General features: G+C 34.8%; 3 protein-coding genes across 6 annotated transcripts in view; 2 read left to right on the forward strand and 1 right to left on the reverse strand.

Moving 5' to 3' along the window:
- LOC135138742 (uncharacterized) overlaps window positions 1-26,794 on the forward strand; it is a 340,017-nt gene that overhangs the window by 260,929 nt on the left and 52,294 nt on the right. The window contains exon 1 of one of the 4 annotated variants that reach the window (XM_064068738.1): window positions 1,120-1,212. The exons of the other annotated variants lie outside the window; for them this stretch is intronic. The gene's annotated coding sequence lies outside the window, so the exon portion shown is untranslated. Of the gene's footprint in view, window positions 1-1,119; window positions 1,213-26,794 lie in introns of those variants that run through there. 4 annotated transcript variants of the gene reach the window in all.
- On the forward strand, window positions 8,438-9,816 carry LOC135138117 (uncharacterized). The gene is made up of 2 exons (XM_064067989.1): window positions 8,438-8,896; window positions 8,959-9,816. Exons 1-2 carry the CDS (start codon window positions 8,613-8,615, stop codon window positions 9,743-9,745), a joined length of 1,071 nt encoding a protein of 356 aa, XP_063924059.1. The 5' UTR covers window positions 8,438-8,612; the 3' UTR covers window positions 9,746-9,816.
- Window positions 9,793-11,167, reverse strand: LOC135138118 (uncharacterized). Its single transcript, XM_064067990.1, has 2 exons — window positions 10,675-11,167; window positions 9,793-10,618 (listed from the first exon to the last, which is right to left on the reverse strand). The coding sequence occupies exons 1-2, from the start codon at window positions 10,925-10,927 to the stop codon at window positions 9,825-9,827; spliced, it is 1,047 nt and encodes a 348-aa protein (XP_063924060.1). The 5' UTR covers window positions 10,928-11,167; the 3' UTR covers window positions 9,793-9,824.

Consider the following 26,794-nt stretch of genomic DNA (forward strand, 5'->3'; position numbering starts at 1 on the left):
TCTATACTCCTCAAGACAAGATTGAGTTTTAAACTTCTTGTATTTTTTAAAGAGTTTGTCTTTTGATTTGATTTTCCGAATTGAATCAGCTGTGAACCAAACAGGAAAAGAACCCTTTTTAGGTTTTGTTTTAGGAACAAACCTGTCGAATAGTTCATATAATTTTACATAGAACAACTCACAAACTTCATCGGCAGAGTTAATATTATCCAAAAAATTCCAGTTCACCTCAATCAAAGCATTATATAAACCAGTAAAATCAGCCTTCTTGAAGTTATATCGAAAAATGTCACACGGTATGGGAGAATTTGCATTAGTATGATGTGGAACGCTAAAAGTGGTCAAGAGAGCAGGGTGATATCTACTTTCAGGTAGAAGTGCGGAGACATCGTGTTGCACATTGCATTTAAGATTAGAACAAACGAGATCAAGAAATCTGCCATCACAGTTAGGTATATTATTAAATTGTTGAAAGTCCATTACATTCAGAAACCGACTTAGATATGCACTTTTTATGTCATTCACGTTCGAGTTAATAAAGTTCTTAAAACATGGGACATTAAAATCACCGACACAAACAACGTTAGACTCGTACAGAACATTTAGTTGCTCAATACAATCCAAAACAAGAGAAAAATCAGAAGCAGAAATCTGCGGAGGAATATAAAAAACAAATACATAAACTGAGATTACAACATTTATTTTCACTTTGCAGCCGACCACATCAATCATAGGGATAAGTTCACGTATGAACTGAAGATTCAAACGTTCACACTGAAATGAATTGCGTATCAAAAGCATGGTACCACCACCCCTAGTAAGATTTAACTGTTGAAAATTCCTGTCACAACGAAATACCTCATACTGATTACTATCGACAATTTCAGTAGACAATATTGAAGACGAAAGCCAAGTTTCTGAAATAGCAATAACGTCACAATCAGATGAGGAGGCATTTATATAAAAATCACTGAGCATTAGCCATTTATCAGGTTTTGGAGTTTCCATATCTTGAAGGTCTTTTTCTTGATAACACCAACTTATCAGACATGCTAACCCCACCTTTAGAATATAGTAGATATATAAGGAACACCGTTAAAAAATTGGATGATTTAAAAATTTACAGTAATAAAGTAATACTTTAATTGTATACATATTTTATAAAAGTTTTCTGTGATTATAAGTTTCAAAAATAAGTGAATTTCCTGACGGGTAAGTTGAAAAATTATAGTCAGAATTTACCACGTACGGGTATTTTTCATTGTACATAATAATCATTAACGAATTTATTATAACTTGCATTGCTTCTATCCATATGTACAACAAAATAAGCCAAAATAAGCGATAAAAATTGTAGATTTAGACCCAAAAATGGCAAAATAGGCGTCTTAGGTAAGTTTTAGGAAAAATGAATTTTACACAACGTCTGGTTCTCTTTTAGATCTATACAGGGTTAGTATAAAGTCCCGTCACGATTAAATAACTTTGTTATTTGAAAAGCGTTTTTTTGGAAATTTGGTGCGGATGTATAGTTAAACATGGCGATTTAATTACAATATTTTTCATTTTTCTATTGCTTTCGGTTTGACACACGACGCCGCCTAATTTTTTTTTTTTTTTTTAATGGAACCCCTAGGAAAATTCAGATTTTGTTAAAAAAATAGGCAGAAAAAATAAAATAGGCTGAAAAAAATAAAAAATAAATAGGTTGAAAAAATGCAAATATACAAAAACAAGTAGGGTTCAGATAAAAGAATTTTCTCAGATATACAGGGTGTTCGCTAAGTTGAGACATTCCTTCGAACACGTGCTACTATACTTAATTCTAAAGGGTTTTAGCCTAAGTCACTTAAGCAAAAGTGGCATTGTAAGAAAGTTAGATAGTTATTTGTAATTGTACTTTTCTAAAATTTTGAGTTCGGTCCTGTTCATTCTGTCCTAATTGGAATACGATGCCTACCTATACAATATCCATTGTTACCATGGTTGTCATATTTTCTAATAATGTCAATAGTACTTGTCCCTTTATGACGTTTTAAAAATCGTTTGGAAGTTTCGGATTTTAACTCTTCATCTCTATTTCGTAGTTCAAGGTTTAAAACGTCTACCTATTCGAAACGATAAGAAAAATCTATAAACTATCTAGGTGAATCACAACGGTAAGTTGTTAGATTTATTCATGTACTAAATTGATAACTGAAATGTAACACAACAGAATTTAATTAATCAGATGACTAATTATTTGAAGAAATAAAATGTAAAAACAAAGAAGTGATGTTTTACGAAATGTCTAACTTAAGAATTCTCACTGCAACTGCGCACCTGATAAATTCACAGTAAATACTCAAAATTGTTGCCGTTATTTGCAATGCAAAGCCTTGATCTTCGTATCCAGGAATTGCCACAGGACAAGAGCCCTTGCTACTGTCGAATTTGGTTAACGGCAATTCAGGGGCGGCTCATGACTTGAAAAGTTGATGAGGCAAAGCACAAAACGCTCCAAAATATAAATAATGCAAGGATACTTAAATAGACTCTACTTAGTCCGTTAAACAAATTTGTAAACTCATTTAACTGTCCAGCAAGAACCAACGTGGAGGTGTAGAGAACTCTTGCCAGGAAAGGATGGGAATGACAGGACAAAAGGAAAGGAAAACATAGTCAGGAGAAACTAAATATAAATTCTAACAAAAAACAAAATTAAAATAAACTCTAAATAAAACATATAAAAAAAAACAAATACAACATAAAATAAATCTAATATGATAATAATTTATAACAAAAAACAAAACGAAAAAAAATTGATAAATACTGTGAATCTATTTTAAAACTTTTTAAAGATCAAGGGAATTCTGCGATTTTTTTGTTCCGCGAAATGATCTATTATTTCTTCTGTGAAGTTATTATCTTGAGATTTTATAAATTCCCTTTGCAATTTTGGCCATGTTACTTAATCGCGCCTGCCCAGTGGTGTTTCTTATATAAGTTTTTATCCTTTTTAATGTCGAAAAACTCCTTTCTGTGGAAGCAGATGTTACTGGCAAGACAACAGCGACACAAAATAATTTGAAAAGTTGTGGCATGCAGGACTGAAGGTTATTCTCGTGGAAAAAAGCTAACATTTCAGTAGGAGTAGTACAATTGTCTACAATATTATTATTGTATAAAACAATCAATTCGTTTTTTAACTGACTCATGTCGAAAAAATGATATTGTTGTGTAAGCGTTTTTAGGAGTTCATCGGGAAATTGTTTAGCAAAAAATGAAAATTTAGAAACATTAAGCAAATCAAAAAAATGTAATTTTTCTATGTCAAAAAATCTAATTTGTATTTGATTAATTATAATATCAAGAATTTCGAAAAAGATTTGCCTTAGTTGCTGCTGTTTATCGTTTATTTCATTCCCTTTGCGACGTTTGGGCGGTAAATTATCAATGTCAAGTTTCTCATAAATTTTGTTAAAAAAATTGTCACTGCTTCTAAATTCTCCTAATTTATCTAATGTTGTTAACAACAAATTCCTGGCTCTGAGAATATCTGTAAATTTACTTTGTAAAATAGAAAAGACGGTGTCGGTCTGTTGAAAAATTAATACAAAAGTTTCTAAAAAAAATAAATTTTGGTAATTTTCCAGAAATCCTTTTAAACCCACCGCTCCTCTTATAGAAGCATCGTCAAATTCACGACTATTTATAATAAAATCAAAAACCTCCAACAATTTGTCCTTATTATTGTGAACAGTTAAAACGGCACGAGAAGTGAAATTCCAGCGAGTTACTACATTAGTGGGCAGGCGCCGGCCACAAATTTCATCCAAGACATGGGTGCGCTTCGTAGATTTTGAAAAATATGAGGAAAATCCTGACAAAGTTGCAAAGAAAACTCTAATTGACTGTATTGAACTACAGACTTAATTTTTGATTGCAGTCCATTCAATTCGCCAGACGTTACAGCTGCTCCATCATATGTTTGAGCTACTAATTTAGTGTTCAAATCAAATTTGTCAAATTTAGTTACTAAAAGCTGAGATAGTTCTTCCGCAGATCGTCCGGAACTTACATCAAAAAATCCCATAAATCGCTCAACAGGTTGGCCCTCATGTATATAACGAAAAATAATAGATAATTGTGAATGACAATTGATATCTGTGGTTTCGTCGACCTGCCAAGAAAAAAATAAAGATTTTGATATTTCATTTTCTATTTTTTTATTTAAAACAAATACAATAGAATCTATTAATTCATTTTGAATTGTTTTTGACGTCCCAGAAAAAACAGATCTAATATCATTGTCCCTTTGCAAAAAAGTTTTTAAATCGGGGTTAAATTTACTAACTAACGTAACGAGTTCCTTAAAATTCTCACGATTTGAAGAATTTTCTGATTCATCATGCCCTCGAAACGGTAACTCTTGCATACATAAATGCATTGTAATTTCAATTAATATAAAAAAGTAATAATAAAGTTGAGATACTGCATACCATCCATGCGATCCGGTAGAATAAATGTTCCAATACGTATACCATTTACAATGCCAGCCCATATGCTTATCGAAAATTTGTGCTGAAAATTTGTGCGGCGAATTGCATCCGGATTTTCAAAGGCCCATACATGGGTATTACGAAAATTCATTGTACCATTACGAGTAAATGTTGTTTCATCAGTGATCAGAAATTGATTAATAAAATTTTCATGGTTCATAGTTTGTTCCAAAAGCCATTCTGAAAATCGTACTCTTCTGGGATAATCAGGAGGTATTAAAGATTGCACACGTTGGACGTGATAAGGATGGAGCTGATTTTCACGTAATGTGCTCCATACTTTGCTGCGACATGTATTTACTCGATGGGCAATTTGTCGGGTACTAATTGCTGGATCTTCGACTATTATTTCTAGAATTTCCTCTTCTAGATCTACCATCTGTTGGAGTCTTGGTCTATCGGCGTGTCCTCCACGATGTTCCTGTAAGTTTCCAGTTTCTCTAGCTCGCTGTACGAGATTCGTAAATTGACGAGGCCCAGGGGGATGCCTTCGGAGGAATCTTTCTGCATACATTCTCGACGCCGCAGCAGCGTTTTGGTGACATTCTCCATAGAGTATTAACATATCTACGAGCTCACTATTTTCAAAACGATAAGCACGTTGAAAATGAGCCATGTCAATAAATTTGAATGACAGCTCTGACAATACTCTAAATTCATATCCATGACAATGATATTTTTTGTAAACGCTAATCTTTAATTAGAAATTTTGGACAAGACCGTCTCTAAAAATTTCTAAAATTTATAAAAAGATGAAATCAATAAATATCGAAATTTTACCAAGGTAATAGAAGCTAAATCGCTCTAGAGCAAGGCATAAAACTAAGTGTTAAAAGGAATATCTCAACTTAGCGAACACTCTGTACATTTTTATATAAGTTTTATGCATTTGCTGCAACCAAAGTGAAAAGGCCCTAGAATCCGCAATGTATCAGTTAAAAATTTTGACGTTAGGATTCTTGGCTCACTAGTGATATTCTTTGCAGAGAACTATTGACCGCTTTATTTATATGGAATTACTTTTGCTGCCAAAAACTGTTACTATTGCACTGAAATCGATCTTTCATGAATAACCGATATTATTCCTTCTGTTGATATTGTCGGTGCGGTGCGGTGTTTTATACAGAGTGAGTCAGCTTAAAGACGACACCTCAAATAACTTTTTTATTTATGAACCTATGTTAACTGATTTTAGTTATAAATGAAGACGAATGAGTTCCATGTATGCATCACTTTATTAACATGAAATAATTGGTTTAAAGAGTTTAGACAGTACTTCCCTCGCTGTCGGAAACTTGACGACTGCATGCCTATTATGTTTTTATCTCTCATTACATTTTTGTAGCGGAGCATTTTAAAAAAAAATTGCGATGACGTCATCAACATTTTTGCAAGGTCACGTATATCAGTTTGGATAAATGTAGTGTAATTCTAAAAAAAATAGGGCTAGGCGGTTGAAATTTATGCGCTGCGTATGGACCACGACAGACCAGTGGCACGCAACCGATGTTAGGCATCGTGAAGAAAATTATGAGAAAACTAACGTTAACTGAACGTCAGTTGATGATTTAAAAATCCATATCCACAAAATAATAACAATAATATTTTTAATAATTTCGAAGCGTCGGTCTCGCTGAAAATAAAACTATTTCTGCAAATTATTAAAAATGATGCACAATTGGAAAGCGAAAAGCAAACAAGGCAAAGATGCACCGGCCACACTTCAGATGGGTAGATAGGATGAATAAATTTCGACCGCTCAGCTTTATTATAAACAACGACGTCGTAAACACTTCGTAATTTGACGTTTCCGGGCTAGGCTACCCTGGCAAAGTATAACAAAACGCATCTGTGCGTGAAATTTACACTTATTCAAATTAAATTTTATGTTATTTTTTCTAGCAATGTCAAAAACTTGTTTCAATATTCTGTCATGTTCTGTCTGATTATTTGCATAAATTAAGATATCATCGATATAAATCTCTACTCCTGGAATCTCAAAAATGTCCTTAAATTTTTAATGAAATACTTCTGGAGCCCAAGTAATACCAAAAGGAAGAGGTAAAAATGTATACCGTCCAGACGGTGTGGAAAAAGTGCATAGATCCGAACTTTCTTTATCAAATGGTATTTGCCCAAACCCCGACATAGCATCTAAAGTTGAAAATACTTTTGTACCTGCTAGTTTACTAGTTAGTTCCTCAAAAGTGGGTAACTGATAGTGTTCTCGACGAATATTTTGATTTAAATTTTTTGTATTTAAGCATATTCTCAAAGTTCTGTCTGGCTTATGTACAAGCACTATTGGATTAACCCATTCTGTTGGATAATCTACTTTAGAAATTATGCCATCTTTATCAATTTTTTCTAAGCATACTTTGTGTTTCGTACTTATGTTTATGATTGCGGGGAGTTAGGCGAGCAGCAATTCCTGTCCACCTTCTTATTGCCTACCCTTAACTACCACCACAGTATAGACATCAATCAGTATGGACAACTCGTGTCGGCGCCTTTGATCTTTCTGACCCAAATGTTAAGCCGTCGTTGCCCAAAATATTTCTAGATGCCCCACCCAATTTAAAAAGGATCACAAACGCTTCATTTTAAAATTGATTCGTGTACACAATTTACTACACTTTGTGCAAATGAATTTTTGGAAAAGACTTAAAAATAGTGTAGTAACAATAACATTTTGTAACTAGTTGATCTTAGAAACCACACAGTCTATTATAATAAATAATTAATTAAGCGCTCTATAACAGAGATGCCGTGTTGAAATTTAGATGCGGCCCGCTTCTTCGATTACGATTTTACGTTTTATTAATTTCTTTTTCATGATGGTTGTAAAATTCAACGTTATTATTATCTGTTTTTTTATTAAAAACTCGCTAACGTCGCAATTTCCGCGGAAAGTATTATCGGCAACACTGCACTGATTTGATTTAGGGAATTTTTTGACATCAAAAATTTTAAGGTTATTTTTGAAAAGTCATATTTTTTCTCAAAGTACAATAAAAGTTAAGATTATAACAGTTATAAGAAACAACAATAGGTTACTAGTAGTGCCCTGTAAACTTGTCGTTGCTTGAGGAAATTCCACAGACATAGCATCGCCATCACCTTCTATTTCAGCGACATCATCGTCAGTTACCCTCTCATCATCATCTGTTTCGTCTGTATCAGAGTCTGCTAAAGATATTATGGAATATTATCTAGAGGAAAATTGCCCATTTCTTTGTGCCAGTCTGCTAGAATTAATTCTTCACAATGCCGAATACTATTTTTCCACATTTGTGAATCAAAATTATTTAAAGCCTCCAACCATAAGTGCGTTACTCGATTTTTGTCTTCAGTATATTCGTGAATGTTTTGATTATAATAACGTTTGCAGTGTGCCCATGCCAGTTCAATAGCATTGTATTGACAATGGTAAGGTGGAAGTCGAAGCACATCAATACCATGCTGTTTCAAAATGTTATCAATTTCATATTTTACAGGAGTATCAGGTGAAATTGTGGGTTGAATTAAATCCCATAAATCTTTTTCTGTAAATTTTGGATCAAATGCAATGTTACATTTTGTTAAATATTCCTGCATGACAGTTTTGTTTGAAGACTTAGTTGGTGGTTTATCTAATTTTACGGAGTGATAGCTGGCATTATCCATAATCACGACTATTTTAGAACTTTTTGAAAGATTTGGTGAAAAATTACATTAGGTATAAATTGGTTTAAAACCCATTCTTTGAACATACTGGAATCCATGGTTTTGTGATAATCTCTATCATTATTCGTATAGTGTAAGAGGAAGCTACACCATTTAGAGAGTTTGCGCTAAACAATTATTCACTTATAAAAACTCCCCTTATGGTTATAATCATAACGAGGTGGTATAAGCATACCGTAAATGTGAATTTCTTACACTATTTTTGAAAATAGCGTGGCCAATCAAAAATCTCCGGTTATAATATCTGACCGTTGCTGGCCTTGATTATTCTGACAGTGACAGCCGATGTGACAGCGGTCCGTGTAGGTTAGGTTTTCCTCGTGTTCCTACATTTAAAAAATAATAATGTGTTCACGGGACCTTTGGGAGCGTGATAATAATCAGACGTCCTTGCCACCGATTCCCAAATCTGCGACGTCATTGCAGACGCAGGAATCACAGCAAAGATATCCACAAGATCCATGCACCCCTTCAACTTCTAGTGGAAAGAAAAGCAGGTTTCGGTTTAGCGAAGCTGAAAGAATAAAAAGCATAAAGGAGCTGTTCAATCTTTTATGTGAGGGGGATTTTGCAACAGAAGAACAGTTGTGGAAAAACTTACATTTTGTTTTGTGCTATGACAGTGATAGGTATGTAGGTAAAGTTAAAACCAAACCAGGAATGTTTTGCGAATTGTTTATTGACATTTCAGATTCAAAAGTTGCAGTTTGAGATTATTGAAAGAGCACATGCTGGAACAAGTAGTCAAATACAAGAAATATGATTCAGAAGAGGCTACTGAGAGTGGAAAGGAGCGTTTGCACACAGAGTGGGGAGATGCTATGAGGACGTTGTTGACAGTGTGGTACAATTACGAATCTATTGTAAATTTAGAAGCTGAGAAGAAAACCAAGAAACCTGGACGTCCTCGGAAAGAAGCAACTATGAAAAAAAATGATGATGTGGCTGCAGCCAAGGCGATTAGGGAAGCTGCTTTGCAGACAATAGAGAATAATAGTTCCTTTTCAGAAAATATCATAATAGAATTAACTGATGTTGATGATAGTGATAACACTGATTATGGACTGCACTATATTAACAGCAATGACGCTGAGTTTCAGGATGATACTGAATCTACCAATAATTGTCCTAATGCGCCTAGAGCTAAAGGTGTCAAGAGAAAACATACCACACAAGCAGTGAAAACTAGAAATTCATCTACTTCCCAAGGTAATGGAGTTTTCTTGTACTTGTCAGACAAAACAAGAGTTGAGAATGAACTTAGAAAAGAAGAATTGCGTTTAAGAGAACGGCAACATGCTGATACCATCAAACTCCAGCAAGACGAGATTGCCTACAAAAAAGCAAAGTTGGAATTCGAAGAAAGGAAGTGGCAGCAGCAATATGAAGAAAAGCAAAGTGATAATCAAAGAAATGATACTATTATCAAGCTTCTTGAGGCCGTTTTAAATTCTGGTGTTCTAAAAAAAAATCCTTGAATTAATTTTTTAAGTAACTTTGTAATAAAACTTCATATTTGGTCGAAGCTGTTTATTTGAAACCACAGTAATATAGAGTTCATTGAAAATACTCAAACAAATCAGGAGTGTCAATATTAAAGTATTTTGAAGTTAAGCTACCGTAAATGCAGGAATGGGCGTTGGTTAACAAAGTTGCTACGAAGTAATATTTGCCTACAGGCTGCAGCAGAAGCTTCTGATTTTTTTTAAAATCGACGAAGGCGAATTGTTGCACAATTTTACCGAAGCTCCATTCCACACATTGTCTTACTCTTGACATTTTCTTATTAAACAGCTGCTGCTGCTCAGTTAATCTGGTATTCGAGTATGGTCTTATCAACTGGGATTTTAATGGATAGCCTTCGTCACCATAGAGGCAAAATGTTGGACAATACAATCTTAATTGTTGCAGTATATGTGTGTCTTTTAAAATGAAGGAATCATGACGTCTGCCAGGATATGGCTGGCTTAAATGTAATATTAAACCATTGGGTAAAGTTATAGCTTGAAACTTGAGGCAGTGCACTCTTTTGTGGCCACTATATAGCTCCTTCTGCATTCTAGTTGGTCGGCAGGTGGATCGAGCTGTTCCATCTATGAATCCAATACAATTTGTTAGCGGAGCACCTTTCTCGTGCACCAGCAGTGCCAGTTCTTTCAAAAAATCAGTCGTCAGCCACTTATTTTCTTCAAAGTTCAGCAGCAATTTGCTCCACCTCATATAAACAAAATGACAAATCAATTTCACTAGTTTACTGAGACTCGAGTATTGCAAACCAAATTCATTTTGCAGTTCTTTCAACCTATTTGGGTAGGCAAATCTCCGAAGCAAAAGGCACAAACCTTCCACTCCTGAAAAAAATAAATATGATTAGTAGGGAATATATTATTGCTTATGTTTTACAAACCCCCAATGATATGTCTGTCTTCAGTTTCGAATCGATGTGGCAGTTGTAGAGCTCTGTGCAGTTTTACAATATCTTCCTTGTCAAACCGGTAAAGGTATTTAAAATTACCGATTTCTACCTTGTGAATATCAAAAGGAACACGCGTATATAGTTGCCTTTTCTCTGCTAAAACTTTCTCCAGGGATTTGTAGAAGAAATAGTCGCTGATACTGTCGGTATCCCCATAGAGTAGAAGATCCTGGATGATATCCATAATTTCTTCACTGATACAAAACTTAAATTTTCAATCCAGTGTAGTTTTCTAAGTATTTTTAAGCTGTCAGTAATTGGTATAGTTATGTTGTACCTTAAGCCATCTCCAAATGACTGTATTTAACCTAACCTAACAAATGGATCTGTCATACGTCAATTATACCATACCGTACCAGCACGCACTACAGCGCAAACACTTTTCAAAACTCAAACGTTACACTATATTTGTAGGTTATGTTGATTATAATTATAACGTAGAAATACAAGGCGCAAACTCTCTATTTATAAAACCCTCTGAGGATCCAGCATGCAAAACCGTAAAACGCTGTCCTTCAAATTTTGTGGCTTTATAGTTTTTTGTGTGCATATTGTCATGTACCCATGTTTTTAACTGGGAACCATGCTTGTAAATCCAAGTTTCATCGAGGAAAATGAATTTAACGTCTGGATAATCTGCTTTATATTTCAGGTAACATTTTAGAAATTTGATTCTTTTAGCAACTATATCAGGTCTTTCTATTAAAATTTTTCGATGATTTTCATACTTATATTTGAAACCCATTGCTTTAATTATTTTATATAGGGTACTTCGCGATCCTGTGTATTCTAAATTCTTTTGTGCAAATGAAAGAAGCGTATCCAAATTAAAATATTGCCCTGTTTCTTTGTATTTTTGAATTTGCCGTCCCAACTCTTCCCTAAAAAAGTGATCCTCGAACGCTGCAATTTTTTTTCTCCCCCCTGAACTTTTCGATGAGACAATTGGTTTGCCCGTTGTATGGCACTTCAAAATAGCTCTTACCGTGGACTCAGAAACCTAGTTTAAAATATTGATAAATATTACGTACTGAGCATCTTTTAGTACCGAAAAGACTGTCTTTAAGTGTTCATGCATTTTTCTTCCAGTTATGGCTGGCTCCAGTGTCAAAATTAAGTGGTAGCAATTAATGAGTGCCATTTTCAATTTAGCACTTAAAAGATTTCGCGTTTTGCGATGCATTTTTTGTTCTTTCAAAAATTAAGAAATTTTTGAATGACGGGCTCTTATTGAAACTTTCAAAAAACAGGCGTGCCAATAAAGTATGGAATAACACTACATAGGTTTTTTTTTTGTTATACCAACTTGATTCAACAGGTGGTGAGTTTTTAAAATAAAAATAAATTATAGAAAACGCTAATATACAGAGTTGGTCACGAGAAAATTACTTCTGAAAATAATTTTTACGCAACCCAAATTACTAATACCCTGTACCACTTGATATTATCTAAATTTAAAATGAAATGCCTAATCCATGATTGCTTTGACTTTGGGAGTGTCACTTTGACGTTAGTTAATTTTTATTTTTTTTTTTTTCATCATTTACTCCGCTCTAGAGTCCCATTCCATCGACGACATACGCTCAGATCAACCTGCGCTATACTGAAGCCGTAAGTGCTCTCTAACAATATTGTTCCCCGCTAATGTGCATGTGTTAATTCGCCATCTCTGCGTCACCTACAGGCTCTTCGAAGTGCAAATCTGCAGCCTCTGGGCCTCTTCGAGCACCCATTTACAAAAAAGTCGTAGCATCCCTGCAAAATGCCCAACATTTTCAACAGTTGTAGTAGTTAAATTGTTTACTTACTTTATTGAGTTTATGTTGTAACCTTTGAATAAAATGTCGTAATAGTATATTGTATAACAAGCGCCGAAAGTTGGATATTTCAAACGAGCGTGCCAGATGAGCCACGAGCTTTGAGTATATATATTATTAATATATATACTCAAAGGCCACGAGCCGATAGGCGAGTGGCTCAGGCATGCGAGTTTGAAATAGCCATTCGGCGCGTGTTGTACACTATACTTTTCCTACGACCACAGCTGAAGGAAACAAAAAAACAACAAAATCTGCATTGTTATTAGTTTTGCGAAAAAAAAGCCGATTGATAGAATTGTCGAAAAATTTTTTTAGAACATGTACATTTTCAAACTTAAAAACCAAGGGGTTTTCAAGAACCCTCTAAAAAAATTAATTATTGTTTTTAATTAAATTTATGGTTATGTTGGTGCAGTTATTTAATATCATAGGTGCTTTTGCTAGCGACTCGTCATTAATTAGCAAATTCTCCTCTTCTTGATTAGAAGCCGATGATCTCGCCGATAATGAAGATTCTATGATGGACCCAACAATTTGTTTGGATGTTTCCAATTTCTTGTTAATGGAGTCGTTGATATATCCTTCGGCCACGGTGTTGGATTTCCAGCCACCGTGGCGTTTTAAAGTCAATAAATCGGCCCCAGAGTCTACAAGAATTGTAGCGGAAGACCGCCTTAATGCGTGGCCAGTGTAGTGGTCTGCGTCCGCAAGATTTAGAAATTTGGCAACAACTTTAGGTACATTGCCAAATTTGTTGACACCCACAACTTGCCTAGTACACTTTCCTGTTTGAAAGTTCAAAAAAAAGCGGTCAATTTGGTCGCTATCAGGTACCATAGCACGGAGGTTTGCATACTTTTTGTAAATCTCGTAAAATTTACCCGTTATTGTAAAAGACCTCGGTGTTTTATTCTTTGTATGAGGAATGCGGACCAATAATGCCGATTTTAAATCCTCCAGATCTCGCACCTTGACATTACACAGCTCCGCTTTCCGCAGAGCTCCACATATACCAAAAATTAAAGCTACCTGCAAAAAAGGAACACAAAATATCAAAAATTTGTTTTGCAAAAATTTCGTAGTCACGTACCTTCGTTAATAAATGTTTGTGATCAGGAGCTGTGTCAATGAATTCTTTGATTTCGCCGGTACTAAGAGTGTTTGATTTTTTCGCTATATACCCGTGAGAGTATCGCTTCAAAAGGGCTTTCAATTTTGCATAGGTAGCAATATTAATGTCATGCCTAACTACTAGTGATGTTCTCAGCATGGAATAAATTGACCATAATGTACTTGACTTATACTTCTGTGAAAGTTCTCCAATATAAGCGAGCAATACGGTTTCCGAAAAGCCGTCTGCTCCATTTTGGCCTTTCCAACCCATGAAATTTTTATAGGCAAGGTCGTACCGGTCTTTCGATGCGGAAGGAAGCAAATTATCCGTCACCGCAGACGCCATTTCCCTTATATTTTCGGGCGTCCCGCATCTCTCATCCACCTCTCTATCCATGATATTCAAATTTGCCTAAAAATTAATACATCAATCTTTATCGTCTTGTATTTACGACAATAATTACCAAATTGCGCTGCTCTACCTTGAAAAATCTCGTTGTTGACATTGTTGACAAGGAAAATTCGAATTTTTTGTTGTGACAGATTGCTGGATTTTTAATCCGAAATGCGCTTATTGGTCGAACAGCGTGAATCAAGACGATATTTCATAACCAGAGAACGGCGAAGCCGTTTTAATTCATAGCCGTACACACAGTTTTCGCAGCGCGCTCAAGGTCTAGAGCTCGCTCGAGATTTTCCTCTGTAAAACGTGTTCTTTTGGGGGTGAATAAGTCTTTCAATTTAGAACATGAACGATCCACGTCACAACTGGTTGTGGGACTGTAATTAAAAAATGAGAGGATATTTTAATATGTATTTTGTGCTAATGTTTGGCTCTGTCATGCCGTCGCAAACTTGATGCAGTGTTTAAACCGGGAGTGCTACTAAAAACAGATTCGACTTTCATTTTTAACTTCTTCCCAAATTCACCTGGAAGCCTTTTAAATTGGGTCACAATATTTTGAAATTTTGATAAAGCACCATGCAACTTTAAAGTTTCAGAGTGCAAATAACCTATAGTTTTCGATGAATCTTAACAATTTTGTGCAATGTTAAATATTATAAAAAAATAATATAAAATGCTGCTTCTATTAAAAATGAAATAAAAAAATCAAAATAAGATTCGTAAAAATGAAAAGTATACTGAAAAACCTCCAGACAGATATATATAAATAAAAAGAAACTAAAATGTTAAACACATTTTTGTTACTAATTTGCTATTTTACAAATGAATACTGCCCCGACTGCGCCACTTCTAAGCATTTGATGTGCAAGGAGTACTCGACGCCTATGTACAGGTGCGTATTGCACCTGAAAAACAAGCGATAAGACTGCGATCACAATGCAGTGTAGTCGGCCAACGAATTGATCGACACCGTGGCGCACTGGTCATTTGCATATATGTGGTGGTCCGCACAGTTTTCAACTCCAAGGTCGCCGCCCTTTGTTCATAACAGTTCCAAAGCACTTTCTGTACGCTCTATGAAATATTCAATTTTCTGTAGTAACAAGCCGTGCCATTTTTTGTTTATTTCATATTGGTCGTAGGAAAAAGGAATTTTTAAAAATAATTTTCTTGTGATTAATCGGTTGCAAAAGATCAAAAGGCATTCCAAACAACAAGCCCTGAGAAATTTATTAGCGACGCCAGCGGAGATCTCCGACCGCCATGGACTCTCGCGTAACCTCCTTTTCCACAATTGTCAAAATGACATTGCCAAACTCAAAGCAATCATGGATTAAGCATTTCATTTTAAATTCAGTTAGTAGCAAGTGATACAGGGTATTCGTATTTTGGGTTGCGTAAAAATAATTTTCAGAAGTAATTTTCTCGTGACTAACCCTGTATGTATTTACGAGTACATTTAATTTTTTTTACAAAAAATTTAAACAGTAAACAATGGTCCTATGAAAACGTGAACAACGCTTTTTAAAATGTCTCTGTGAGAATATAATTCATGGATCACATGACCCCATTTCTTCCAATAGAATTTGTCCATGCCCTTAGTTACATGTCTATCACAGCGATAATAATTTTATTGCCTTATTGTGGTCTCTTGCTACCTAAATTTAAAAACTGTCAAATTTGACAAATTTTAGAATTTCAAAAATTTTTTTATCTTTTATGGCTTGCCAACGTTGGGGGCAAGCTCAAAACGACGAAATCAATTCTGTTATCAAAAAATGTGTTCATTTATTATATTCTCATGTTGAATATAACTCGTGATATGATTAATAATCGAAGATATGGCTCGTGAAACCGAAGCAGCACATTCAACTCGTGCTTCGCACTCGTTGAATCTGCAGCTCGGTTTCACTCGAAATATTATCGATAATAATCATATCACTTGTTATATTATAATTGAAAATTACACTGAACTGCAATAATTACACTGGAAGATCAGCCTTAAATCATCAAAACCAATGCAACTAAACTACCAAATTTCATATATTTCACATTAAGTAAAGTTACTATACAACCAAAGTACCGCAGTTCAATGTCCCAATGTGTAAGAAAGAGAAGTACCTTGCATTGCGCGCCTTCATACGGTCACAAGACAAACGACCACCCATGAAAACGGGTCAGTAAAAACAGCGAGTTGTCTCCACTGATTGATATCTATACTATGCTACCACCCTAAGATCATCCCCACCCACACACGAAAGCCGCCATCTAGTACAAGAAAGATTCATAAAGAGAAGAAACGGTTGTTGTTCGTTAACCCTCAAGGCTGCAACACCTCGTGGTGGCCTTTTTTGTCGGTGTTATTTTGTTGGTGCAAGCGGACCCCAGCGCCTCCTAATCGTGGAAGCAAGTGAATCGTAGCGGAAGATCGGTGCAATTAGGGTGAGTCCGTTGTCCATTTCCCCCATATTGTTGTTTGTATATATGTACATAACTTGCGTCGTAAACACTTTGAACTTATTAACAAGAGCAAAACGTACTTTTCTTGGGGCATGAAATACTGGACTAATGTTATTTTTCAATTTAATTGTATAGGGATCTCCCAGACAACCTATGCCTTTGTAATCAGCCTAGCAAGGCTGGGGCGTGAGTTATAAAAAAATAATATTTAAAAAAATTAAATTATCTTCAATCGGGTAACGTGAATTCATCTGATCTTCTACCTGAGAAGTGTTAATCACACTTAAAACACTGAACAAAAGTGAAAATTAGAATAGCAAATTGCGCGTCGAGAAGGAACGAGTTTCACACTACAAAATCCTGACCAGAGAACTGACAAAAATTGACCAAACTACGCCTTGATCATTTCGCCGAAAGTGGTGAGTCCACACGGCGTCAGGGGGGGGGGGGCTAACAAACAAAAACCAATGGGATGCAACCCCCTGTGTTGAAAAGGAGTCCCTTCTCGTTCTCTCTCGAACTATACCAGCAAACCGCCCAAATCGCCGTCGATTTACATATTCTTACCAAAATTAGTCCCTAACAATGTCATTTACATTATAAACTAAATCTATCGAACAGCTTTTTGGAGTGGCCACTTGCTCGCGACTTAACTGGGATAGCCAGCCATAGATCTCGAACCCATCAAACGTTCTTTTACCTGTGACTCGGTTTCTCCGAGGTGGAATCGCAAACTTCATTCCACCTGTAGTAAGCTAGATCTATGCCTGTCACCCATCCGAATTTCCAACCTTTTCTTTTATCACAACATCTGTACATATTTACAAGGCGAGGAGATCGCATCACTCAATTTTGATAACGGGATTTCTCGAAAAAAGCCCTTCTCTGCCTCTATGCCCATCCATCATGGTCGCTATAAAACTGTGCCGTTTTCTTGAAATTCAACAAAAAGGGCCAGGCACGCTTGAGATGCAATTTACTTTTTAACACTCCTTCGAAAAAGATTGAACATGTGGTACCATAAACCTAACCCGAGGGTCCAGTGCCACATGGGGAGAGGACGGCATATAGCGAGAAGGGACGAAAGCAAGTATATGGATCTATTTGTTGGGATTTTCTGGGAAGGTCCGGAAGAGGTGATTTTTAAGGGGTCGTTAACAAGAATTCGACCCATGATGGACAGCCGAGACAAATCAGCTGGCGCGACATTTGGAGTTGCACTTGCGTTGCACTTGCTACACCTTTAAAGACATTCTTATAACTTTCTACTATTCTATTACAGCTAATATTATCAACCCGTTTAATTAAATTTAGTTGTATATGAATTAAGCCCTAATGTTGTAGTACATTTATCTCTTACTACACAAAATTCTAAGACATAATCATTTTCTTGGAAAGTACAACGTAGCTTACATTTTCCTCTTTTATGGGTAAAATTAGTCATAATTAAATTAATGTTTTTAATTTTTCCTAAATCAAACCCCAAACTTTTTAATGTACTTTGGCAAATGACCAACGGGCGGAATAATATCTCAGACGCTCGATCCAGTGCTACCGGGTCGATACTTTGATTAAAAATATATTTTTATTTTGGACTATATCAACATAATATAACATTTCAAGATCACAAATCTGTGGTCCTGTAGTTGAACAATTAACACGGGCACCGAGTATTATTATTTGAAGTAATATAGTTATATACAGGGTGTTATTGAAAGGTACGTACAACAAAATGGACAGTTCTTCGCGAAGTCTAAGAAGTAGGAAAAACTTATTTTGTGTTATCAAAATTATTAAAAAGTATTATTATTTGAAGTAATATAGTTATATACAGGGTGTTATTGAAAGGTACGTACAACAAAATGGACAGTTCTTCGCGAAGTCTAAGAAGTAGGAAAAACTTATTTTGTGTTATCAAAATTATAACGGGAAAATTAATTCTTATCCAACCTTTTTAGACGCTACTGAAGGATAAATAGGTAAATTAATTTATTTTAGTAAATCCTAGCAACTGTAACAATAAAACTTTTGTCAAGACTAAATGTTGCTATAGAAACGAGAGATGATCTTTTTATCAGAGGCGTACACCGCATTTGGACATAAACTTTAATAATTATTTTTATCTCTAAAAGGAAAACACTTTTACCTGAACTTTTTTTAACTTTTAGCACCTAGACTTCGAGACCAATTGCCGATTTTATTTTATACGTACCTTTCAATAACAGGCTGTAGAAGTAGTTTTTTACTAGCTGTAAACACTCCTAAAGACGCACTGGCTACGACCTTGTGGACCAGATCAAAGCATCCTCGCTACTCGCCGTAAAACACACCTTACTTCAACTGGGGAATTGCAGCCGTAATAGTAATTTACACAATTAGTTCGGGATAGCCTGCTTCCCGTATGAACGCTTGTTTGCGGCACGACCTAAGGGAGTGTCGCATTTGCGTCATGCGGGAAGCAGGCTCACGAACCTGTTGTGTACAATATTTTTTGCAACGAATAAACCTTTAAACTGAAAAGATTAACTGTGAGTTATTTATAAACAACGGCGTTGACAGCGTCCTAAACACGTCACAATGTTGACACTACCCGACTATTTTAAGGTTACCATGGCAACGGAAAGTTAAAATGCACGTGTGCGGGAAGTTCGACCTCCCGCCCCCTGGTGAATGCGCGAAAGTCATTAAAAAAGGTCATGAGTGCAAAAAATAAATTGAATTAATTTTTTCAATTTTGTCATTATTTGGCATTGACGTCTTTGTCATTTTTTTTCTGTGATTGTTATGATTGCGTATTAAAAAAAAAATTAAATTGCACGAAGTCGTCTCTGGGGTATAATATGTTGCCTACGCAAAAATGGTCAGCTGTGAACAGACAAAGTGAACAGATAAAATGAACAGCCTGTATAGTACTTGTAATTTAAGACAAATAGCCATTACACTGACACCAACCTGTAGATGCGACGGTGAAACACAAACTAAACTAAAATTGGGTGAAGACCTGTAAACCAACTTATTAGCAATAATAAAACATGGTTTCTACGAACAATTAGTATTACATTGCATATGTTCAAATTATATGTACCTACCCTTGCTAACATGTTGATGACGTTATCACAAAATTTTCTTAGGAAAAAAACTCGCTTGAAACATACGTATTCGATGTTTATTTACCTTTACTTTAATAATCCACACACATGTCTTTATTTTAACTTTATGGAGGATATCATTAAATTATACTATAATTATAATTGAGTGTGCGTCTGAACGTTACGGTGTTCGGACGTGTTTAAGGTGTTTGTGATTATTGCTTGTGTAATAGAAAAAATTTGAGTGCCTTCAGTGGATATTGATATTCTTCCATCTCTTAAGATAAATGATTCTTATTTTTATTGTCTATTTTTTGTCTGATGTGACAACGATATCACCTGCAGCACCTCTTATCCTAACTCATCCTCTTTTTGTCGGCCAACGTCTTTCTTGTGAGAATCGGCGAATATGGCTATAAAGTGCAGAAAGTGTAATAAGTAAGTACATAGGTAGGAGTGACGATTACATAAACTGCAGAAAATAATGTAATGCATGTTACCATATCGCATGTGTAAATTTAAATAAAACTGCCTTTAAATCACTTAAAGACACTGAATTGATAAAAACATGGGGATGTGGCCTGTGTAGCCCATATACCATACCATCTGATAATGGAGAAAAAAATGCAAATGAAAAGTTGCTTAACAATATTCCCGCTGAAACTCTTGATAAACTTCCTGAAAACTTAAAAACAGTTATTAATGATTTTTCTCGTATAATAATGTCTGACAATTTCTGTATGCTCAGTCAACAAATTATGGACCTGAAAAAAGAAAATTCTATGCTTCGAAATGATATTATATATTAAGCTGACACAAAAAATAAGTAGGTAATGATGAACATCATGAACCAATAAATACTAGATCCTATGCCGATTCTCTTAAAAATACAGCGGCTATTGTCATCAAGCCTAAGGATACAAAACCAGTGGCGGCTCGTGACTATTTTGGTTGGGTCGGCCAGCAGTGAGTAACCCAAAGTTTTAAGACATAGAATACAAGAACCAGGGACCTCAAGTTAGTCATTATCTATAATTTGCTACCTGTATGGTGTTAATTCATATAGTCCTAACAACTTGGTAAAACAAAATAAAAAATATTCTTCAAATAGGTATAAAGTAAAGCATATACTTATACAATATAAGCCATCTAAGTATAATAATAAAATAACGACAATGAACTCAAATAAAAATGAAAATAACATTCAAGTTATAAAGTAACACATTCTAACAAAAAATATAACATGAAACGTCAACAACTATTTATTAGTAAAAAACAAAATTAAAAAAGTAAATTAGAATTTTTTTTAAACCAATTCAATGCGTCTTTGTTTTGTATTGGCAAAGTGGTCAATTGCTTGATTATAGAACTTTTGATCTTCCGTTAAGTTTGTAAGCACTTCTTTTTCTATTGCTAAAACGAATAATTTGGAGAATCGATTTTGACTAATGGAGTTGCTAGTAAAATTTGTAATTCGCTTTAAAGCTGAAAAACTGCGTTCAACATATGCTGATGTGGATGGTATATGATTAAAATTAAAGACAGAAATAATTTCGGAGGCTTCTACATTTTCGTAAGTAGCATCATCAGGAGCAGGGTTGAGAAATTAGGAAGATGGCAAAAGAGCACGGTAACTCAATATGTCAATCGTACCAGACGACCAGAGGCAAAACTCTTTTTCTGAAGTTTTTTTGAATTTATTGTCAACATCATATCCAAAAATTAAACAATACCAACAAAATAGTTTGTTTTTTGACTTGCTCCCCGTCAGCCATTCATAATTTTCATACCATGCTGTATTAATTATTAATTATTAATATGCTATTGCACCGGAGCTGACATTATTGCTCCGTGCTTCGATTAAATGTTGCATGCGCCGCTCCGATCGGCCCATTTCTTTTATATCCAAGGAATTGATCATCGTACGTTAAAAGTCGAAAGTCATTATTTAATAGATGTGTAACAGCATCAAAATTTAAATCAGTTACTAATTCTCTTACTAACTGTTGTCATTGTTACTGAAATTAGAAACAAACCTAAACCAATTTCATCCACGTGAAGACTGCAGAAATTCACAATATACAGATAGCGGCCAGCCGGTGCTGGTAGTGGGGAACCGCATGGAAAAGTGCACGGCAGAAGTGCAGTGATGAAACGGAATATTGTACGGTTTCGTCGCTATTGCATTCTAACTTATACAAACAGAAGGTGATAGCGCTATAACAACTTGATGTACTGCCGAAAGGCCGGCCGATTTTACCAGACATTTGACCAATCACTGCTGCAGGCGCGTTAATCAGAGTGTATCAGACACGTATCAGTTTTTATAGCTAATTCTCTTTAATTCTGCTAAACAGAGAGCGATAGCAGATATGACATTATTCGACGTTTATTCTTGTAGTCGGCCGGCCTCAGCTACTGCTCCTCGCAGTAAAAATATTCAAACTTCCCGGCACGATTTGTGCTTCCGAACGAAAGTGAATAAATTAGATAACGCTTTTTGTAATTAAAAAAATAATAACAACAGTAAAATCAGGTGATTTCAAAATAGATTTAAATTATATTCTTGCGTTTAAAATAAAAATGAATATCGCAAATTGACAAGTTCGGTGACAGACTCGGCCTGGCCTAACTGGCCTCCCCTGACGAGCCGCCACTGTACAAAACAATCTATTGCTAAAACAAAATCTGACATTATTTCAAATATAAATCCGGAAACTTCTGATGACTATGGAATTGCTAAAGTTAAAACAATTAAAAGTGGTGGCATAATTCTTAAATGTCATAACCCTGATGAATTAAAAAAGTTGCAGAAGAGAAAGAATTATCTGATAAGTATGAGATTGGTGATTTAAAAACACCGCAACCAAGTATACGTATCGCAGGTATTTCAAATGATATTGGCGAACAACATATTACTGCATTCTTAACGAGACAAAACAAACACATTTTTTCAGATACATCCCACTGTAAACTTCTCAAAGATTCGCCCATAAAAAACAACAATGATTTTTCTCAGGTAGTTACTGAAGTCGATATATCAACGTATAAATGTGCATTATCGTATGGTCACTGCTTAGTAGGTCTCGATAGCTGTAATATTTTTGATGCAGTTGATATCATACGCTGTTTCAAATGTAATGGTTATAATCATTCCCTAAAAAACTGTAATAGAGAAACATCTTGTCCAAGGTGCTCATCTAACCATAGTGTTAAAGACTGTAAAGCTGCTGATAACGAACTAAGATGTATTAACTGCGTAAATATCCGTGAAAAAGAAAATCTTAGTGAAGTTGATATAAACCATGCCTGCTGAGACCAAAGTAACTGTTTTGCTTACAAACGTGCAATTGAAAAATTAAAATCAGATGTTTTTGGGTTATTGTAACAATCAGTGTTTCTACCTACAAGTATGACTAAATCTTCTCTTCTGATTTATTATCAAAATGTTAGAGGTCTAAATACTAAAACAAACATCTTGTATAATGCATCTCTTATAGACCATTTCAAAGTGATTGCATTTACGAAAACGTGTTTAAATTCTACCATTAATAGTTGTGAACTTTTTAATCTTTCCCTGTACAATGTTTTTCGAGGTGATCGCAAGTATCACTTGTTGAATAAACAAAGAGGTGGTGGTGTTATGTTGGCGGTTGATAAGTCCTATAGAGCAGTCCAATTGGAGGTTCCCAATGTTCCAGACATAATTGATTTACTTTGTATTAAAGTATTTTTATCATCTAGATTCATATACGTCATTGTGCTAACTGTTCCACCAGGTATAAATGTAGAAGAGTGTGATGCTCTTGTTGACTCTATTATGTCTCTTGAGTGTTTATACAACAACAGAATTGTAATTCTAGGTGATTTTAATATCCCTGAAATAGGAATATCAAAGGCATCACATGCGGTACAGATTCTAGAAAAACTCTTTACCTTAGAACAATCCAATCATATTGTTAATATAAATGGCAGAATTCTAGATCTTATTTTTCATAATTTTACGCATTGTATTGTCACTCGTGCTAATGATCCTGTATTACAGGAAGATAATCATCACCCACCTCTGTTAATTGACTTAAGTATAAAACATAACACTCATACTCTAACCTATAGATCGAAAGGTGGCTTTAATTTTAAGAAGGCGAATTTTAGTCAACTCTATGATGAAATATTTAGGTATGATTGGTCAATGATTCATAATTCTAGTGATCCTTCTGATGCTTTGAATTTATTTTATGAGCATCTTAATATGTTATTTGAGAAATCAGTGCCCAAGAAAAAATCCATAAAAACATCTTATCCTGTCTGGTTTACATTGGGGATAATAAAAAATATAAAATTAAGGTAAAACACAGAGAATGGAAAAAATATAAGCGTACTGTTGATATTATACAGGGTCATTATAAAATATTGTAGTCAAGGAAGGCCATGACTTTGGTGACATTTTGTGCCGCCTTTTTCAGTTTTGTGGAAAGGATTACACTAATATTGGAATTTTTATTTTTAACGCCACATTAGTATGACATTAGCGGCTGCACTGTTTCAACGCTTCATCAAGTTCTGTCAGATGTCAATAATTTTTTCGTTTGTACTGATTACTGGTACGTTTTCCCACACTTTGTGCGTTAATTGACCTGTCTTGTATTCATTTTTGCTGTCTTCCCCTTTGTTGGAACTTTAATAAGTGTCTCAAAAAACAGTTTTTATCAAAACTACAGATCATTGTGGAATAATCTCAGGTAATGGACACAGAGGAATAACTATGGTCAGTGTTACAAATCACTTTTTTAGTTCTTTGGAGCAATCATCATGCCCTATTACCGTAATGGGGTGTTAAATGAGGATGGGGATGGAGTGTACTCTGTGGAGGCGTCTAAAAACGAGTATCTGGTGAAATGTCCTGTTGTCATTGAGGAAGAATTTTTGAAGACGCTATACGGCGAATTATGGCCAGATTTAACGACACTGGTAGCGTTTCTAAGTGAAAACCGACGGGGAGACTTCAAGTTAGTGAAGACGTTGTTGAAGATTTAAAGATGAGAATGGAACAAAGTCTGAATAAAGCTTTGTCAAAACTCTGTACAGTCCAGAGTACCATACAGCACGTGCCAGAAAATTGTAAAAGAGAAGTTACATATGCATCCATACAAGATTTCATTTATTCGGGAGCTGATTTTCCTCGCCGCGTTGGATATTGTTGTTGGTTTCAAGTTAATATGGACGATAACAGGATTCTCGATTTGTCATTTTTTTCTCATGAAGCCTGGTTTCATCTGTCAGGCTATGTCAACTCACAGAACTTCAGAATTTGGTGTATAGAAAATACTCACGTTTTTGAAGAAACACCATTACATGCAGTGAAGGTTGGTGTGTGGTTAGCTTTTTCCAGACGACAATTCATAGGCCCGATACTTTTTCAAGTAAATGAATGTGATCAATAAACAAAATTGGATGTAAAAAGTGTATGTAGGTACTGCAATAAAGTCTTTTATTTTCAGTAACTTTCATTTTTTTTCTGTGTTAATAGTTGCATTCTCTTAATTTAAAACTTACTTCAACTTACTGTTTAGTAATAATTGTAACTTTACTATTTGGAAGGTTTAAAAATCTTTATTAAACATTCTGTTGTTTCAAGAGGTCTTGTAATCATCTACAGAACTCTTTAACACTATGCTCCTAAAATTTTATTGTTTTTTTCATCTTTTTTATTATAGAAATTTTGAAAAATCTTGATATTAGGATGGCCATGTGGACGTGTTTTGGGTAGAACTTCTTTGACGTTCCTGTTATACAGATCTGGCATGTTTCAGATATCTAGAAACTGCAAAGCTGAAGATAATGTTTGGACATAGCAGTTTTCACCTATTGTAGGGATGAACATCAAGGCTTTCAGTTGTGTTTTTTCAAGAGAAAAGCACTGGTCACAAATCACGTCTGCACAATGCTTTGGCGATTCCTTACAATTTCCAAACAGAACTTTCGCGGGATCACAACTTTGGCAAAATTATTTACTGCAAAAACTCATTACTCATTGTCATTTTAAAACAGTGGTAGTGTTCGTTAACTGTGATAAAACTTGCTCTGCCATTGTCCATTACGTGATTTTTCACAATTTTTACCTTCAGGGTACCTATAAAAATGTATTTTTTTAATTAATTACCGTGATCATTGGTTTCGGCACATTTAACCTCACTTTTTGGATTTCATTATTTGAAAAATTATTGCTTCTTTGCAAAACAGACCAGATGATTTATTCTGTTCAACTGCAATCGACTTTCCAAGGTGTAATTCTTGACAAAGCCCTTAAGGGGGAGCTGAAGTAGATTTCGGCATAGGGGAAATAATGTAAAACGGGGCACGTGTTTTACGGAAAACCCGTGGTCCAATCACAACAATTTTTCGTATATATAATCTACGGAAAAAACTCTATAGATCTGCTTTTTAGTTTTTTGAAAAAACTGTATTTGAACATACTTTTTAAGCTTTACAATTCCTGAAATTTTGAGTGTTTTTATTATTTATGACTTGTAAGGAAAATTTCCAAATTTTGCTTACAGACATCTGTAGTTAATTTACTCTGGAGTAGATATGTTTTTGAAAAATGAAAATCGGATAATAAATAAACTCTAAAACACATGCCGAAAAAACAGATTCGGAAATATTTTTCAAGCTGAGTAATTTTCTGGTTTACTGGGGATGAGACCAGGTATACGCCTAAAGAGCTTAACGCCATCACTCATAGATAAAGGGATTAAAGTGAAGAGGCCAATTGTGTTATGGTTCAGGAGATTTTTTTACTAGAAATTATTTAGCTAATTTTCGCAGAAATTCAGATTTTATTTTCTTCTTACTTATGGTCTACACAGTAATTGGTCAGAGGATCCTAATATTAGTCGGCAACTGAAAATTTTACATTTAGTTTAGTTGCTGTATTCGTAGCAATATACAAGTGGTTACAGTTTGTGGTCATTTTATCAATCTGAAGATGTATCTGTTCATTAGAATACTGCATTTATATAAACAGGTTTGTACATTTGTACGTATTTCACAAGTTAAATACCTATACAGTAGAAACTTAAAAATCAAAAAAGTTCTAACAAGATTTCTTTCTGGTATAGATTGATCATATCTTTTATGTTTATTGCTAACTCAGGGGAATA

The sequence above is a fragment of the Zophobas morio genome, unplaced genomic scaffold (assembly GCF_036711695.1).
Source record: "Zophobas morio isolate AGI-343-1 ecotype UQ-CSIRO unplaced genomic scaffold, CSIRO_AGI_Zmor_V1 ptg000030l, whole genome shotgun sequence".
In the NCBI taxonomy this organism is placed as follows: Eukaryota; Metazoa; Arthropoda; class Insecta; order Coleoptera; family Tenebrionidae; genus Zophobas; species Zophobas morio.

Excerpts from the sequence above, each read along its gene's own strand:
- LOC135138118 (XM_064067990.1), bottom strand. The coding sequence starts at position 10,927 with ATGGATATCATCCAGGATCTTCTACTCTATGGGGATACCGACAGTATC. Across the intron at positions 10,619-10,674 it reads AGACAGACATATCATTGGGG|GAGTGGAAGGTTTGTGCCTT; the intron begins GTTTGTAAAACA and ends TATTTTTTTCAG.
- LOC135138117 (XM_064067989.1), top strand. The coding sequence starts at position 8,613 with ATGTGTTCACGGGACCTTTGGGAGCGTGATAATAATCAGACGTCCTTG. Across the intron at positions 8,897-8,958 it reads TTGTGCTATGACAGTGATAG|ATTCAAAAGTTGCAGTTTGA; the intron begins GTATGTAGGTAA and ends TTGACATTTCAG.